This window comes from Girardinichthys multiradiatus, chromosome 11 (genome assembly GCF_021462225.1).
Source record: "Girardinichthys multiradiatus isolate DD_20200921_A chromosome 11, DD_fGirMul_XY1, whole genome shotgun sequence".
NCBI lineage: Eukaryota > Metazoa > Chordata > Actinopteri > Cyprinodontiformes > Goodeidae > Girardinichthys > Girardinichthys multiradiatus.
Genome location: NC_061804.1, coordinates 42,244,107 through 42,262,478, shown reverse-complemented (window position 1 = coordinate 42,262,478; position 18,372 = coordinate 42,244,107). Strand labels below are relative to the sequence as shown.

Genomic DNA, 18,372 nt, shown 5'->3' with positions numbered 1-18,372 from the left:
AGACGATTCATCAGGAATTATAGCCACGTAGCAGCCCCTCTTAATGCTCTCACATCGTCTAAGACAAGGTTTGTTTGGAACGAGACGGCAAAAGAGCTTTTGTCACGCTCAAAGGATTATTTACATCTGCTCCTGTTCTACGGTCCCCTAACCCCGATAAACAGTTCATTGTGGAGGTTGACGCCTCAAACAGAGGGGTTGGAGCAGTCCTAAGCCAAAGAAATTCTGATGACCATATTCACCCATGTGCCTTCTTTTCTAGGACTTTGTCCCAAGCAGAGCGCAATTATGATGTGGGGGACCGAGAACTGTTGGCAGTCAAGTTGGCTCTTGAGGAGTGGAGGCTTTGGCTAGACAGGCTAAGGAACCGTTTCTTGTATGGACAGATCATAAGAACCTGGAGTACCTGAGATTAGCAAAGCACCTTAATCCCAGGCAGGCAAGGTGGGTTTTATTTTTTGGACTTCTCTCTGTCTTTCAGACCTGGAGTCAAAAATGGCAAACCGGACGCCCTGTCCAGAATACAGGAACCCTCCGAGTCACAGGCCTCTGGGGAGGATGAATTTATTCTCCCGGAATCAGTGAGACTCTCTGTCACCATGTTGGAGTTAGAGGGAGAGGTTAGAGATGTCACCAAAGACCTCCCTATCCCAAGTTCATGCCCACCTGACCGGTGTTTTGTCCCAGAGTACCTTGTACCCAAGGTACTTAATTCATGCCATAATTCACGTCTGTTCTGTCATCCTGGTATCAGCAGGACATTGCAGATGGTCCGGACTCAGTTTTGGTGGCCATCTCTTGTCAAAGGTGTCACAGATTATGTCACGGCCTGTACTCAATGTTCCCAAGCCAAGTCTTCTCATCGCCCTCCTGCTGGACTCTTGCATCCCCTACCCATTCCTCCTTGTCCCTGGTCACACAAACCCATGGACTTCGTCACAGGTTTGCCAGTTTCTAATGGCTTCACAGTTCTGTTAACTGTCATCGACAGATTTTCAAAGATGGTTCACCTAGTTCCTCTCAAGAAGCTGCCTTCAGCCAAGGAAATGGGGGACATTCTGGCACATGAGGTTTTTCGCCTTCATGTCATACCCACAGACATTGTCTCAGACAGAGGACCCCAGTTTGTGTCACGTTTTTGGAAAGAGTTTTTTTCCTTGCTGGGGATTACTGTTTGTTTGTCTTCAGGATTTCACCCACAGTCAGATGGACAGACTGAGAGGGCCAACCAGGAGGTGGAGACCAAACTTCGCGCACTATGTGAGTCAACTAAATGGTCTCAAAATTTACCCTGGGTTGAATATGCTGTCAACACCCTCCCGGCTAGTGCCACGGGGTTATCTCCTTTCCAAGTTGTGTTTGGTTTTCAGCCACCCTTGTTCACAGTCCAGGAGAAAGAAGCTGAGGTTCTGTCTGCTCAGGCCGTGGCCCTAAGATGTCAGCGCATCTGGAGGAAGACAAGAAGGTCTATGATCAGAATTTCGGAGGTGCAGGCACGCACAGGAAATCGTCGGAGAATCCCTGCTCCAAGCTACCAGGTGGGACAGAAGGTTTGGCTGTCCACCAAGGACCTCCCGCTTGTGGTTGAATCCCGTAAGCTGGCTCGTCGTTTTGTGGGACCCTTTCCCATATCCAAGATCATCAATCCAGTGGCTGTTCGTTTACGTCTGCCTCGTGCCATGAAAGTTCACCCTACCTTCCACGTGTCCCGGATCAAGCCCTACGTGGTGTCCCGTCTCGGGACACCATCTCGGGACAAAACCCTCATCCGGGATTTCCACTGTCTCCATCCTGATCAGCCTCGGGGTCCGTCCGGAGCCAGACCTTGAGGAGGGGGTACTGTTATGATTCTGGCCCGTCTGTCTGCTCTGCTCTCACTCATCTGCTTCACTTGTCTGCTGCTGCGCAATCACCGTCATGCCACACACCTTTGGAGCTGCAGTTATATACAGCCATCTGACAGGCAGACGGTGCCAGATTTTCGAAAACATTTGTGAGTAGTTATCCAGCGTTCCTTCCTGACTGATCTTGTTCTCTGACCTTGCCTCTCGGATTTTGCCTTCTTGCCTGTCCCTTGTCTGACGGATTGGATTTCTGGATTTCGACTCTGGTTTTATGCCTCTGCCTGCTCCTTGTCTGACGCCTCTAGCCCTGGAATTCGACCCTGTTTCTGCCTCAGGATTTACGCCTCAGCCTAACCACTGGTTTATTCAGCCTGAGCCCGCCTGGCTCTCTAGTCCGTCTGGAATTGTTGTCAAGAGGACAATCACAGCTCTGTGTGTTCCTGTCACAGCTTCAGCTGATTCCTCGGAGGATTTGGATCAGTCGGCAATCCGACTTCAGTCTGCTGGACGCTTCCTCATTAACTGTCTGGATCACTTCCTCTTCTGGATTCTGTGCCTCATCTCCAGACTGAGAAGGTTAGTAGCTTTATCTAACTCCTTGCAAATCCTGAGTTTTATTCAGCCACTAACTAGTCTCTCTGTTCTCAGTGGTTCCTGGAAGCTGACTGCTGTTCTCCTGCTCTCTGATCCTGAGTTTCTGAATAAACCTTTTCACTTATCACTTTGTGTTTGGCTGAATTCGGGTTCTCTGTCTCTGGTCGTGATAACACCTTGAGAACAGGGAAGTCCAGTGACAAAATCCAAGGCGATGTGGGACCAGGGTCTCTTAGGGATACTGAGGGGTTGAAGAAAATCAGCTGGGGGTTGGTTAGACGACTTATTACGTGCACAAACAGTACAAGCTTTAACATATTCCTTCACATCTTTATGTATTGATGGCCACCAAGACCTCCTCGAGATGAGGGCTATGGTTCGACTGGTGCCTGGATGAGCAGAAAACTTGGATGTATGGAACAAATGGACGAGTTTAGAACGGACTGCTAATGGCACATAGGTGCGGTTAGGTGGGCGAGTTCCGGGGTCATGTTCTGACTGTTGAGCTTGAGTGACAATGCTCTCAATTTCCCAGGTTAAAGAGCCTGCAATGCAACTGGGGGGAAGTATAGTGGAAGGTTGATTATCTGAGTCATCTGGTGAATACTGGCGAGACAAGGCATCGGGCTTAACGTTTTTGTTTCCAGGTCTGTGTTGGACCACTTGTTTGCTGAATATTGGACCATTTGCACGTTGCTGGACGCCACAATGCCTTTCCAACGTCATCGGCCATTTTGTACCGCAGGGTAGTCTGTCCTACAAAACCCAGCGGCCATTGCGGCTGATATGACGGGGCCGTCCCAGGTCTGACGTCACAGGAGGCAATATAGGAAGGCGAACATTTGAAAGAAACTTCTTTTCAGCTGGAGACCAGACCAGCAACTGAACGCATCACTTCTGGAGAAGGGTCCCAAGTGGATTTCCTTTATTCTCCTTCATTGGCCAACGAAAAATTCATGAAAGAGGTTTCTGGAATGAGAAGGCCAGAAATTTCACTTTGCCGATCGAAGATGTGAGTTCAACACGTAACCAAAACCAAGGAGTTTCAAGGAGACACAACTTTCCCTCCCTGCTTGGTTCTAGTCGACTGCTGACGGTCAGATCATATTTTTCCTTTTCGCCAAGGAGGCCAAAGGATGAAGATTGACCGCTCTTCCCGAAGTTAACTGTGGACGCACATTAACTTCCAACTTTCCCCTTCCTCCTCTCTCCCTCTGCTCAGAAGGAAGACTTCAACAAAGTAAAACCCATCCTTTAATTTTATTTCTCTCTTAGAAATTGTCTGGGCAGGGTAGAGGAAATTTTAGTGCGATTAGAGTCGCCATTTAGAATATGTGTTCTGAATTGTATGTGCATGTCATTGTTTTGAAACTTGCTGGTACTTTCGGAGGCTGCGGTGTAAAATGAACGCTATTTTAGCATCATCATGGGGGAAAGATTGAGGAGAGCGGTTAAACACCAATGAACACTGTAACAAAAATCCTCCACAACTACTGGTCTCACTGGAGGATTTTTCAGGGTTCGGGGAAGTGACGTCACGTGAGTACGGAAACTGTTGTGAGACCGGGGAAGAAACCGGTGACTCAGCTGCTCCCTCTGGTGTCTGGGATGTCCGGATGTTCAGGGCGTGTTGAAGGAAAGATGCCACCTGATCTAGCTGCTGACTTGAGTGACGTTGTTGTTCCAGGAGGTTGTGGAGTGTGGATCCATGTGATTGGATTTGGAGGCTGTGTTCGGCTAAAGTCCTCCTGAGTGTCTCTGCTGGGTCAGATTGGCCTGAGTGTTCTGTCATTGCTTTCTTAACTGATTTGACCCACATGCAGATAGACACTCAGGAGGCAGGAGAAAAGTTAAACAAGTTTATTATTGTTTGGGAATGTAATGTGGAACTGGAACCGGGACTGGAGGCACAGCACTGTACGGAGAAGGAGGACAGGTATGAATTCAGAAGTCTGATGGGAATTACCATAAACTGGATCGGGATGTATTGCTTACTGTTAGATGAAGAGGTGGTTGGAGTGGGAGAATGATGTGGACTCTGGGATGACTGACTTGATGCTGCTGTGGAACCGGGGAGTTTGTCCAAGGAGGCAGTGAATGCTCTGATGAGTTCGCAGGTGAGTATTTGACACTTAAACTTTATCCAGATCTTGTTTTCAGAAACGGAGTTACCTGGTGAGGATTCAGTTGAATAGTTGGCGGAGGGTAAGCAGGTTTCGCTTGCCTGGGGATGAAGGTCTTGAGCTGTCAGCTGGGGCTTGATCCAAAATAGGTTTCTTCTGAGGCTTGAATACTTTGGCTGTGGCAGGATCCAAACTGAGGGCTTGGAGCCAGAACAGAGAGTCACAGGAACTAGAAACCAGGACTTGAAGTTTCCTAGGAAGGAGCACACAAAAGGTAAGTAACTTTGAACTTTGACTAGAGACTGATTTCATAGCTTGGCCATTAGAGTTACGAAAAAGGCTAACACTGAGGCACCTTCTTATACTCCTCCAGGTAAATGGAAATGAGGAACATGTGCTACCCTCCACACCGGAGAATCTTGGCATCTAGTGGTGAGTAAGAGTTAGCAGCAGGCAAAAAAACAATACATGAAACTCCCAGACTCCGACACAGACTTGAACAGCGAGAGGGTATATGTGTTTGAAGAGAGCTGTTTGCTTCATGGTCACAATCCATATTATCATTTCTAATTCTGTTAATAGAATTAGAAATGATTAGAGTAACAGTAATGCAATTTTCTAATTGCTGTTCATCTGTAAACTAGATTTGCAGCAGCTGGTGTTTGTTTTATACAGTAGATGCTATTCATCAAGCAGATAAAAATATGCAGGTTTCTGGGTATATTTTATTCCTGCTGAGCTGATGGATCCGTTAACAAGGTGTACAGTTCAGGTTTTATCAGCTCACAAAGGAAAAACAAGTCTGCCCATAAGTATACATCTACTACATTTCTAAGAAAGAAAAACCGTCAAACCTTTTTCAAGACCAGCGATCTGAGCTTTCAGTGTCTCCCTCTGTACATCTAGTTCAGCTTTCTGGTCCTCCATTTGGTGGAGCTTCTTCTGGATGCCTTCTCTCATCTTGGTTTGTTTGGCAACCTCCTGACGCATCTGACTCAACTCCTCCTCTCTTATCTGGTGGATGTATAAAGAGTGACAGAGACAGGAAAAGGGAAAAGAGGCTGTAATACATGTAACTGTGGATCATCAGGCTAATGACACCACAGCAGCATACAAACTGTATGTGTATTAAAATGAAATTATGAAAAACATAAAGTGAATACCTTCAGTTTGTTAGCCCTCTGATGGTTCTCTACAGAGAGCTGTTCCTTGGCTGATGAAAGATGGTCACATTCCTGTTGCAGTTTGGTGCTCTTCACCTGAATCTGCTCAAGTTCTTTAGTAGAACGCTCATGCAATATCTATGATAAGAAGGGCTGGACTTAAGTTTGGGCAATTCAATTCAATTCAGTTTTATTTATATAGCGCCAATTCACAACACATGTTGTCTCAAGGCAATTCACAACAGTCAGGTACATACAGGGGTTGGACAATGAAACAGAAACACCTGGTTTTAGACCACAATAATTTATTAGTATGGTGTAGGGCCTCCTTTTGCGGCCAATACAGCATCCATTCGTCTTGGGAATGACATATACAAGTCCTGCACAGTGGTCAGAGGGATTTTAAGCCATTCTTCTTGCAGGATAGTGGCCAGGTCACTACGTGATACTGGTGGAGGAAAACGTTTCCTGACTCGCTCCTCCAAAACACCCCAAAGTGGCTCAATAATATTTAGATCTGGTGACTGTGCAGGCAATGAGAGATGTTCAACTTCACTTTCATGTTCATCAAACCAATCATTCACCAGTCTTGCTGTGTGTATTGGTGCATTGTCATCCTGATACACGGCAACGCCTTCAGGATACAATGTTTGAACCATTGGATGCACATGGTCCTCAAGAATGGTTCGGTAGTCCTTGGCAGTGACGCGCCCATCTAGCACAAGTATTGGGCCAAGGGAATGCCATGATATGGCAGCCCAAACCATCACTGATCCACCCCCATGCTTCACTCTGGGCATGCAACAGTCTGGGTGGTACGCTTCTTTGGGGCTTCTCCACACCGTAACTCTCCCGGATGTGGGGAAAACAGTAAAGGTGGACTCATCAGAGAACAATAAATGTTTCACATTGTCCACAGCCTAAGATTTGCGCTCCTTGCACCATTGAAACCGACGCTTGGGATTGGCATGAGTGACCAAAGGTTTGGCTATAGCAGCCCGGCCGTGTATATTGACCCTGTGGAGCTCCCGACGGACAGTTCTGGTGGAAACAGGAGAGTTGAGGTGCACATTTAATTCTGCCGTGATTTGGGCAGCCGTGGTTTTATGTTTTTTGGATACAATCCGGGTTAGCACCCGAACATCCCTTTCAGACAGCTTCCTCTTGCATCCACAGTTAATCCTGTTGGATGTGGTTCGTCCTTCTTGGTGGTATGTTGACATTACCCTGGATACCGTGGCTCTTGATACATCCCAAAGACTTGCTGTCTTGGTCACAGATGCGCCAGCAAGACGTGCACCAACAATTTGTCCTCTTTTGAACTCTGGTATGTCACCCATAATGTTGTGTGCATTTCAATATTTTGAGCAAAACTGTGCTCTTACCCTGCTAATTGAACCTTCACACTCTGCTCTTATTGGTGCAATGTGCAATCAATGAAGACTGGTTACCAGGCTGGTCCAATTTAGCCATGAAACCTCCCACACTAAAATTACAGGTGTTTCAGTTTCATTGTCCAACCCCTGTACATTCCAATTAATCCTAACCATTGAACAGTGCAGTCAGAGTTAGCTTTTTATTCAAATTGGATAAAAAGTTTTTCTATCTAAGGAAACCCAGCAGATTGCATCCAGTCAGTGACTTGCAGCATTCACTCCTCACGGATGAGCATGTAGGGACAGTGGACAGTCACTGGCGTTGACTTTGCAGCAATCCTTCATACTGAGCATGCATGTAGCAACAGTGGAGAGGAAAAACTCCCTTTTAACAGGAAGAAACCTCCAGCAGAACCAGGGTCAGTGTGAGCGGCCATCTGCCACGACCGACTGGGGGTTTGAGAGAACAGAGCAGAGACACAAAGAGAACAAAGAAGCACTGATCCAGGAGTCCTTTCTCTGGGAAGGAAAAGTAAATGTTAATGGATGTAGCTCCTTTAGTCGTTTCATCTAGAAAGAAAGAACAGATAACCTCTGAGCCAGTTTTCAAGGTTAGAGTCTGAAAGAGAGCACATAGAGTTAGTCACAGTACAAGCTCAGTCAGTAGCCATGTCTAGGAGAGAGAAAGGGTTAAACACTGAAAGACAGGGCCATGTGGATCATCTGTAAAAGGTGAGCATTAAGTTGTTGCCAGCAGAAGCTTGGACGATGCCCCTCTCCAGAAAGGTGTCACAGGTAGACACAGAGTCAGGCCAGGTGTAGCTTCTAGGAAGAGAAAAGAGAGAACAAAGTTAAAAGCTGAAATAACAGCAAATAATGCAAAACTGGAGAGTAGTGTGAGAATGTAGCGAAGATGGTGAAAGTGGTCATTATGTCCTCCAGCAGCCTAAGCCTATAGCAGCATAACTACACAGATAGTTTCAGTTCAGATTATTTAGTTAAACGGCGCTTATTTACAACAATGTCGTCTCAAGGCACCTCACAAAGGGTCCTACTGATGGTCATTGATATACTAAAAACCACAAGGATTGGGATACATCCCTCTGTCAGACTGATTATAACCATTGGAAAAGAGAGGGGGTCATACACGTAGCAGAAATGGAGGGTGTGTTTGCACCTCAACCATAACTGAGCCGGTTTAGGCTAAACCTGACTCCCCTTACTCCAACCAACAGGGAGGAAGGCTCCTTCCCTGATAACCTAAGCCACTCTAACTATAGGCTTCATCATAAAGGAAAGTTTTAAGCTTAGCCTTAAAAGTAGACAGGGTGTCTGCCTCACGGACAAAAACCGGGAGCTGGTTCCACAGGAGAGGAGCCTGATAACTAAAGGATCTGCCTCCCATTCTACATCTAGAGACTCTAGGAACCACCAGTAAACCTGCAGTCTGAGAACGAAGTGCTCTGTTAGGAACATATGGAACAATCAGATCTCTGATATATGATGGAGCTAGATCATTAAGGGCTTTATATGTGAGGAGGAGAATTTTAAATTCTATTCTGGATTTAACAGGGAGTCAATGAAGGGAAGCTAAAATAGGAGAAATATGATCTCTCTTTTAATTTTCATCAAAACTCTTGCTGCAGCATTTTGAATCAGCTGAAGGCTTTTAACTGCATTTTGTGGACATCCTGATAGTAAAGAATTACAATAGTCCAGCCTTGAAGTAACAAATGCATGGACTAGTTTTTCAGCATCACTCCTGGATAGGATATTTCTAATTTTGGCAATGTTCCGGAGGTGAAAGAAGGAAATCCTAGAAACCTGTTTAATATGAGATTTAAATGACATGTCCTGGTCAAAAGTAACATCAAGGTTTTTTACTTTATTATCGGAGGTCAATTTAATGCCATCCAGGTTAAGTGATTGACTAAGCAGTTTCTTTTTTAAAGACTCTGGTCCAAAGACGACAACTTCTGTCTTGTCTGAATTTAGAAGCAGAACATTTAAAGTCATCCAAGTTTTTATATCTTCAAGACATGCTTGTAGTCTATCTAACTGGTTGGGCTTATCAGGATTTATGGATAAGTAAAGCTGAGTATCATCAGCGTAACAGTGAAAATGTATCCTATGCTGCCTGATAATTTGACCTATTGGAAGCATATATATATAGTAAAGAGAATTGGCCCAAGTACTGAACCCTGTGGTACTCCACAATTGGAGTTTAAAGATGATTTAATGTTATGTTTATAAATGGTCCTCAATACATGTTGATTTAACAATAAAACTCGTGTAATGTTGCCTAACCACTGCTAATCAACCCAAGGTGATGAGGGACAAACAGAACAGACATGAGTTCAGTCTTACTGCAGACACCAAAGGTATTTTAAAGAAGCCTAATGAGGCTGCCTCAGTAGGAAGTATCTAGGGGCAAATGTCTAATGTAACACTTTAGGCAGTGATCATTAATAAGGAAAATGAAATAATCTCTTCAGTGTTTCCTAGTTTTCAACTATATTCCAGCACTGAGACTGCTCTTATCAAAAATCTCAGTATTGCATTTTACATTGTATAACACATTGATTGATATTTTGGAAAAAGTGAATAGGATTCTTTTTTACTGTACTAAATTAGTACAGATCTTACTTGGCAAGCCATAACTATGCTGTAATTCAGCAATCTGAGCAATGAAAAATCACATATGGGGTTTATCAAAGCTCTATTTGTGTGACACTAATATCTGTAACCCCCAAACTAAGACTACAGTGTTACATCTCTTATACAATTGGAGATGACAACTTTTCATTTGTGTGTCACCACAAGGCAATCACTGAATAAGATCGTCAACATTATCAGTGAGTTGATGGGCATGAGTTTTCTCCAGCTTTATGCTGAAAGACTGAAGCAATTGTATTTGATCCCAAAAATGCAAGGTAAGAGATTTGCCCCAGAGCAAAGTTTTACCAGCCAAACAGGACACAAAAAAATTTTAATGGTTTATTTTTCAGTAAGTTAGATTATCATAATGGTGTCTTTACAAGGGCCAGTAAAAACTCAATCTGGCAGTTGTGGTCTTTCCAGAATGCTGCTGCCAGAGTCCTGCCCAACACCAGGAAGGTGGATCATATCCCAGCAGTCCTTAAATCACTGTACTGGTTCTCTTTGGAAAAGCTGACATTATTACAGGTTATTGGGTCATAAATACATCAATATATTAAGTTATTTTTCAGGTATGAACTCTCTGGACCTCTCAGATCATCTGACCTGTTCTATCAATGTTTCCCTGAACCATAACTGAAAATTTCAGAACCAAATTCTTCAAATGCAGAATGTGTCTGTTCCTTTAAATACATTATTGTTTACTGCAATTTCATTATTTCTAATCTATATATTTCAGATACAATTAGCATATTCTAGTTTCCTACCATATAAAATGCAAACATTTTATGATGAACCAGCTCCCCCTGACCCAGTACAGAAGAAGCGGGTAATGAAAACGGATGGATGGATTTAATCTAATTCTTCTTGTATTTCTTTCCCTTTAAACAGCATTTTGAATTGCCTTGTTTAAACATTTTGCTATGAAAATAAACTGTCAAGTGTCCAAATCCCTCATGTAATTTTGACGTACATGTAGTTTGTAAATTAATATATTTTATGGCACAAATGACAATATGTATATTTCCCTATCTGTGTGTTATTCTAGAATGAGTCTTAGATTAAAAAAGAAAAATCTAAGCATTTAAAGCAACATTTCAGTTAAAGAGACACATTCTATTAACTCTGTTAACTTCTGAAGCTTTACTCCGTGGCGTTCTTAGAGGAGTTTTAGTTCTTTTAGACTAAAATAACATTATGGATTTTTTTTTAGTTTTTGCCAACTTGACAGTCTAGAACAGCACCATGCATACTTGGACTAATCTCACATTATATTCTTTGTAAAGTCAATTGTGTATAAATGTACAAAATGTACAAAATTCCTTTTTAGTCTGTACAAACTTGGCAATAAAGCTGATTCAGAACATATCAAAAATAACACTTTTACAGTGCACTAGGGTAAGAATTCATCCCATTCCCTTGCTTACTTTTAGATCTTTGAGCTGCTGCTCCAGTCTCTGCTGCTCCTCCTTGGCCTTCTGTCTCTGCATGTTCAAAGCTTTAATTTCAGCCATCTTGGCCTCCATGTCAGCGTGCAGCTGTTGAATCTCCTTGTCAAGCTTCTCCTTCAGTCTCATCTCTCTGGAGATCTCGTTCTGTTGCACCTGAAGCTCCTGCTGTAGCTAGAAGTTGAAATTCAAAGGAGCAGCACGTTGATCTCAGAGCTGCTACAAAGCAATGTTCGTCCACATTTACATCCATTTACTTCATTAAAAATATACCCAACGTTTACCTTTGAGATGCTTTGTACAGCAGTCTCTTTTTCTTTCTGTATCTCTTGCTGAATTACAGTTGCCTTGTTTAGTTTCTCTCTTAGATCCTCCACCGTTGTCATCAGCTGGTCTCTCTCCTGGGTCATCTCCTCAATCATTTTTATTAAACTCCTTGAAAATATTACAGTTGGCGTTATCTGCTTAATTTGGTGTATTATAGAACACAACAACAAAGGAAAGAATGGGGGACCTATGACTGACATTCGTTCTTGGTCCAACTGTTGGCCAGTTTGTTGCTCAGTTGCCTTTGTGAGCTTAGAAACATCTTCTTTTAAATTCTTGATGGTCTCCATGTCCTTCCTCTCTTTATCGTGAGCGGCATCAACCATTTTCCAAGCTTTATCCAACTCCTAAACCGTTAAAAAATTCCTTTTCACAACAAACTTTGTTGAGTCCCTGAATATAAAAAGTCTAAAACTTTCAAATGATGCATAAACATAGAATTTTAAAGCACTGCTGAATCAAACCTCAGTTGAACATTTATGTAAAGACAATTTAATAAGCTAAACAAGCATTTGATACTCTGGACATACCCTCTTGAGAGATGTTATTGTCGTCTCATCATCCTGGGATAGTTTAAGGGCAGCTGCCACTTTCGTTGATGTGGACACAATCTCTGCGTTCAACTCCCTGCATTTAGACATCAACCTCTTTTCATTATCCCGCGACTTTTTCAGAGCATGGATGAGTTTTTCATACTCCACCCGAATCCTGTCCAAACTCTTGTCACTGGCCAGCTCACTGAGGACAACTTGGAACTCACCCAAGGACTCAAAAGAGTCCTCTCCTACAAATTCTGTCTCCTGTAAATACAGCAACAGGAACCCATACATTAACACGTGTTTAGGTGGAATAAAAAGCTTTAGCAGGTTACACTTGTCTCCCAGCACTACCCTGACAACCAAGTTATGGAAAAATAATCTATGGTTTTACACATCAGGACATAACAAAAATAATCTGCACTTTACCAGATTTAAAGATTATTTGATTCTTATCTGAAGGGTAGAAAAACAACACATTACATTTTCTGTCTTCATTTAAAAACAAAGATAAGATTGAAATGGTGAAGCAAAGTGTGAAAAAAGTACAAACAGTGCTTTAATAGGTTGTAGAACCACCGTTAGCAGCAAAAACTTGAAAAATTTGTCATTGCATGTATAGAAGCAAGCAGGGTGTTATCTTGTAATCTCTTCATCCTTCTTTCTCTCCTCCATTCTTTTCTCCTTCTCTCCTTTTCCTTTTTGCCCCACCTCTATCTCTTTCGTGCTTCTTATTTTTTCCTTTTTGTTTCCGTAACAACTGAAATAATCCCAAAGCAGTTTCTAATAAAGTTTATTTTATAAATATCAAGCAGAGCTTTAAAGCATTAACCGTAATGCTCCACTTGTGAAAGTTAATTTGTTGGGTTTCTTCATGGTACTCAGACAACAATTCTGAGCACTACTCTGCCAGACAGGACACAGTTAAAAAAAAAAGGGAAATGAGTGCTTTTCTTTCTGACTTTATCAGTGTCTCACATCACTGGAGACATTTTGGCCCACTCGTCTTTACAACATTGCTTTGTTTTGTTCTGTTTGATTAACATACTACTCACAAAAAGTTAGTGTGTTCAGTTTTCTGTGTACCAGAACACACAATCAGGCACAGGCATCATCGTCTTGCATGGACTAGGGAGCATTTAAGCTGACAAGGGACCAGTGGGCCTCAGTTCTGTTCTCTAATGAAAGACTCATGTTGAGCTGAAATGATGGTTGCCAATGATGTTGGAGACAGAAATCTCCCACTGTTGTCACCAGAGGAGCCTTTGGTGGTGTGGTGTTTACAGTGTGAGCAGGTGTGTATAGTGTGTATAATGCAGAAAGACTCCAGCTCCTACAAGACTTGAGCCATGACAGACCAAATCAAAGCCAATTCCCAGCCATGTTCCATCTCAGTTTGCAGAAAGACCAGAGCCTGGGTACTGCTTCAATTGTGGTAATGACGGCCACATCTCATCATGTTGTAGTGACAGACCAAACCCAAAATTTTGTGCAACAAAAGAAAAAACAGCTTCGCCAGAAACAACAAGCCAGGGATGCAGAAAACAGAAAACTCCAATCAGCACTTAAAATAGATGCAGTTCCTGTGGAGGGTCACTCAGAAGCTGCCACCACCAGACGTACAATAGCCCATTTCAAACCTCATTTTAGATTGCCAAGGGGTCTCATTGATACAAAGAGCATGGGCCAAATACAAATAAAGGGGAACAACTTCAGCTGCCTCCTCGATAGTGGGTCACAAGTCACTACGGTATCACACTCATTCTTACGTCTCAGATCATGAAAATTATGCCTCTGAATAAAATGTTGGAAGTTGAAAGAGCCAAGGACTCACTATTTTCATGTGTTATTAGTATATAAAATATATTCTCCTCCTTGAACCACCACCTTAACGTGGTGGAGTTGTTTGAGTGCTCAAATGATCCTTGCGGCTATGTTGTCTGGGGCTTAAATGTCCCATGGCAAACAGGCTCTAGGTGATGGGTCAGACAAAGAGCGGTTAAAGACACCTTCAAGAGGACCATAAAATCAAGGCACGTGATACCACCCGGTACGGCGGAACCGGGATCCCACCCTGGAGCTAGGCCTGGGGTCAGGAATCGTCGGAGAGCACCTGGTGGCCGTGCTGCTCCTCGTGGGACCCGGCCAGGACAAGCCCGAACAAGAGACGCGAGGCCATCCCCCAGTGGGCCCACCACCTGTAGGGGGTAACCATGAGGGATCAGTGCACAGAGGATTGGGCAGTAGACGAAGGTGGAGACCTGGGCGGCCCAATCTCTGGATGCTTAGGGTGGCTCTAGGGATGTGGAATGTCACCTCGCTGGGCGGGAAGGAGCCGGAGCTGGTCGAGAGATATTGACTAGAAATAGTCGGATTCACCTCCGCGCACAGCGTGGGCTCTGGAACCCATCTCCTCGAGAGGGGCTGGACTCTCTTCTACTCTGGAGTGGCCCACGGGGAGAGGGGGCAAGCTGGGGTAGGTTTGCTTGTTGCCCCAGAGCTCAGCTGTCTCGTGTTGGGGTTTACCCCAGTGGATGAGAGGCTCGCATCCCTGCGCGTTTGGGTTGGGGACAGGTCTCTGACTGCCGTTTCAGCCTACGGGCCGAGCAGTAGTGCGGAGTACACGGCCTTCTTGGTGTCCCTGTCGGGGGGTGCTGCATAGTGCGCCTCCTGGGGACTCCATTATCCTGCTGGGGGACTTCAATCCCCACGTGGTAAATGACAGTGACACGCCTCCACGCCTCCCCGATCTGAATTCGACTAGTGTTTAATTATTGAACTTCTGTGCTAGTCACGGATTGTCCATAATGAACACTATGTCCAACCATAAGGGTGTCCATCAGTGCACTTAGCACAAGGACACCCTAGGCAGGAGGTCAATGATCAACTTTGTTGTCGTGTCTTCAGACCTTCGGTCACATGTTTTTGACACTTGGGTGAGGAGAGGGGCACATAGTGAGTGCCTGCTGGGAACATCGGGCGGAGCCCTCAGCCAGGGATGTATTCAATTCCAACCTCTGGGAGAGCTTTGACCAGATTCCGGGGAAGGTTGGAGACATAGAGTCCGAGTGGACCATGTTCTCCGCATCTATTCTCGATGCTGCTGCCCATAGCTGTGGCCGAAAGGTCTGCGGTGCCTGTCGCAGCAGCAATCCCGAACCCGGTGGTGTACACCGGCAGTAAGGGATGCTGTCAAGCTGAAGAAGGAGTCCTATCGGCTGTGGTTGGCTTGTGGGACTCCTGAGGTGGCTGACGAGTACCGTGAGGACAAGCATGCCACGGCCTGGGCTGTGGCAGAGGCAAAAACTTGGGCCTGGCAGGAGTTCGGTGAAGCCATGGAGAAGGACTACCGGTTGGCCTTGAAGCGATTCTGGCCAACCGTACCGCGTCTCAGGAGAGGGAAGCAGTGCTTCGCCAACACTGTTTACAGTGGGGACGGGGAGCTCCTGACCTCAACTGGGGACAATATCGGGCGGTGGAAGGAGCACTTCGAGGATCTCCACAATCCTGCCTTCACGCAGGGTGGAAGCAGAGGCTGGGGACTCAGGGTTGGACTCTTTCGTCACCCGGGCTGAAGTCACCGAGGTGGTTAAAAAGCTCCAATGTGGCAGGGCTTCGGGGGATGGATGAGATCCTCCCTGAGTACCTCAAGTCTCTGGATGTGGTGGGGCTGTCATGGTTGACACGCCTCTTCAACATTGCGTGGAGGACGGGGACAGTGCCTCTGGACTGGCAGACTGGGGTGGTGGTCCCCCTTCATAAGAAGGGTGACTGGATGGTGTGTTCCAGCTATAGGGGGATCACACTCCTCAGCCTCCCTGGTAAGGCCTATGCCAGGCTATTGGAGAGGAGAGTCCAGCCGATACTCGAAGCTCGGCTTCAGGAGGAGCAGTGTGGTTTTCATCCCGGCCGTGGAACACTGGACCAGCTCTATACCCTCTGCAGAGTACTCGAGGGTTTATGGGAGTTTGCACAACTGGTCCAAATGTGTTTTGTGGACCGTGTCCCTCATGGTGCCCTGTGAGAGGTGCTTCAGGAGTAGGTGTCAGGGGCCCTTTATTAGGGGCCATCCGGTCCCTGTACAAGTGGAGAAGGAGTTTGGATGCCACGTTGCTGGCACTAAGTCCGCCCTGTTCCCGGTGCATGTTGGACTCCGGCATGGCTGCCCATTGTCACCGGTCCTGTTCATAACTTTTATTGACAGGATTTCTAGACGCAGCCAAGGGCCGGAGGGGGTCTGGTTTGGGGACCAGTGGATTTAGTCTCTTCTTTTTGCCGAAGACGTGGTCCTGCTGGCCCCCTCTAGCCAAGACCTACAGCATGCACTGGGGCGGTTCGCAGATGAGTGTGAAGCGGCTGGGATGAGGATCAGCTCCTCCAAGTCCGAGGCCATGGTTCTCGACCAGAAAAGGGTGGCTTGTCCTCCTCAGGTTGGAGGGCAGTTCCTGCCTCAAGTAGACTTCAAGTATCTTGGGCTCTTGTTCATGAGTGAGGGAGAATGGATCTCCCGCTCCATTCTCCCCTCACTCATGAACAAGAGCGGGAGAATGGAGCAGGAGATCCTTTCTCCTCTCACTCACTCACTCATGAGTGGGAGATCGACAGACGGAGCATTGCCGCTGCCGCAGTAATGGGGGCGCCGTGCCAGTCCATTGTTGTGTAGAGAGAGCTGAGCCGAAAAGCAAAGCTCTCGATTTACCGGTTGGGCTACGTTCCTACCCTCACCTATGGCCATGAACTTTGGGCCACGACCGAAAGAACGAGATCCCGGATACAAGCAGCTGAAATGGGCTTCCTCCATAGGGTGGCCGGGCACTCCCTTAGAGATAGGGTGAGGAACTCGGCCATCTGTGAGGGGCTCGGAGTATACCTGATGCTCCTCCACATCGAGAGGAGCCAGTTGAGGTGGCTCGGGCATCTATACCGGATGCCTCCTGGACGCCTTCCTCGGGAGGTGTTCCAGGACCGTCCCACCAGGAGGAGGCCTAGGGGACGGCCCAGGACACGCTGGAGGGACTATGTCTCTCGACTGGCCTGGGAACGCCTTGGGCTCCCCCCGGAGGAGCTGGAGGAGGTGTCTGGAGAGAGGGACGTCTGGGTGCCTCTACTGAGTCTGCTGCCCCCGAGACCCGGTCCCGAATGAACGTGAAGACAAGTATGAGTGCGACGAGTAATAAATATTGTTTTTTTACTGTATATGCAAAAAATTTAGGATTAAAGGAGAGTGTGAGTTGTTTTAAACCATGGCTGTAAATCTAATACAGTCTAGGGTCTTATTAGAAATAAAGATATAAAAATAGTTTTTTATTTTAGTATCCCTTCTACAGTACTTATACTCGATAAAACATCACAAGCACTAAATATTATATTTAGCAACCTTTTTTATCGTGTCACTTCATGGGGTGCTGTTTATAAGGTTATACAGCCTAACACTGACAGCCAGTCATACGAGAAAGAAATTTCAGATTTCGCTCCAAATTAAATATTTAGTTAACAACTAAATATTCAGTTTGGAGGTAAATGTTTAATCTGCAAGCTAAATATTTTGTTTACCAAACTAAATATTTTAGTTAGTAAGTTAAATATTTAATTGCAAATTAAATATTCAGTGAACAAGCTAAATCTTTAGCTCCAAACTAAATATTTAGCTCAGACCTAAATATTTAGCTTGCTAACTATTTAATTGTAAAATAAACATTTAGTTTGTAAACTAAATATCTAGTTTGCATGTATGTATGAATGATCATGAACCCCGATTTGTTTGTCTTATGACTAGCTAAATAACTCAAAATATAGCAGCCAATTTTTGACTAGGTGTAACTTTACAAACGGCACCCCAAATCACTTCACAACAAGCCATCACAGAGAACTTTATAACAAAGCAAAGGTCCAGATAATGTCCAATATGCAATACAATGGAGTCCAAATGAATCATTTATTCCTTTGATCAGAAGCCAATCTAATTATATCGCAGCGAAGATACTTGTCTTTTCTAACGAGCTCAGCTTGGATCCAACACATGTGTGCAAGATGTAACCTCTGGAATGACTTCCTTTTATCTGTAAGATTCAGTGATGGAACTTGGTCGCAATCAGACCAAAGCAGGTACGATTCCGAGCAAAATGCAAAGGTTTAGTCAGTGTTCCAGGACTGTCTATGCGCAGGGTTTACAAACCACACTCACCTCCATCACACGAACTGAAAAAAGTTCAAAGTAATTCCGTATAAATAGCGCACAATTCCCCTTTGTTCTACAACCCAATGTTGATGCTGGTTTCTAAGCAACATCAGTTCTCGCGAGAT

The 18,372-nt window shown here is 45.0% G+C and overlaps 1 protein-coding gene across 1 annotated transcript in view; it reads right to left on the bottom strand.

The window, feature by feature from the left end:
* Positions 1–18,360, bottom strand: part of cfap58 (cilia and flagella associated protein 58) — a 37,730-nt gene extending 19,370 nt beyond the window's left edge. Inside the window, exons 1-7 of the mRNA XM_047378578.1 lie at positions 18,254–18,360; positions 12,064–12,333; positions 11,732–11,880; positions 11,491–11,641; positions 11,186–11,380; positions 5,725–5,862; positions 5,416–5,575 (exon numbers count right to left, since the gene is read on the bottom strand). Of these exons, the coding sequence (XP_047234534.1) occupies positions 5,416–5,575; positions 5,725–5,862; positions 11,186–11,380; positions 11,491–11,641; positions 11,732–11,880; positions 12,064–12,333; positions 18,254–18,259 (1,069 nt within the window). The 5' untranslated portion in view covers positions 18,260–18,360. The remainder of the gene's footprint in view (positions 1–5,415; positions 5,576–5,724; positions 5,863–11,185; positions 11,381–11,490; positions 11,642–11,731; positions 11,881–12,063; positions 12,334–18,253) is intronic.
* Between the last annotated feature and the right edge of the window lie 12 nt (positions 18,361–18,372).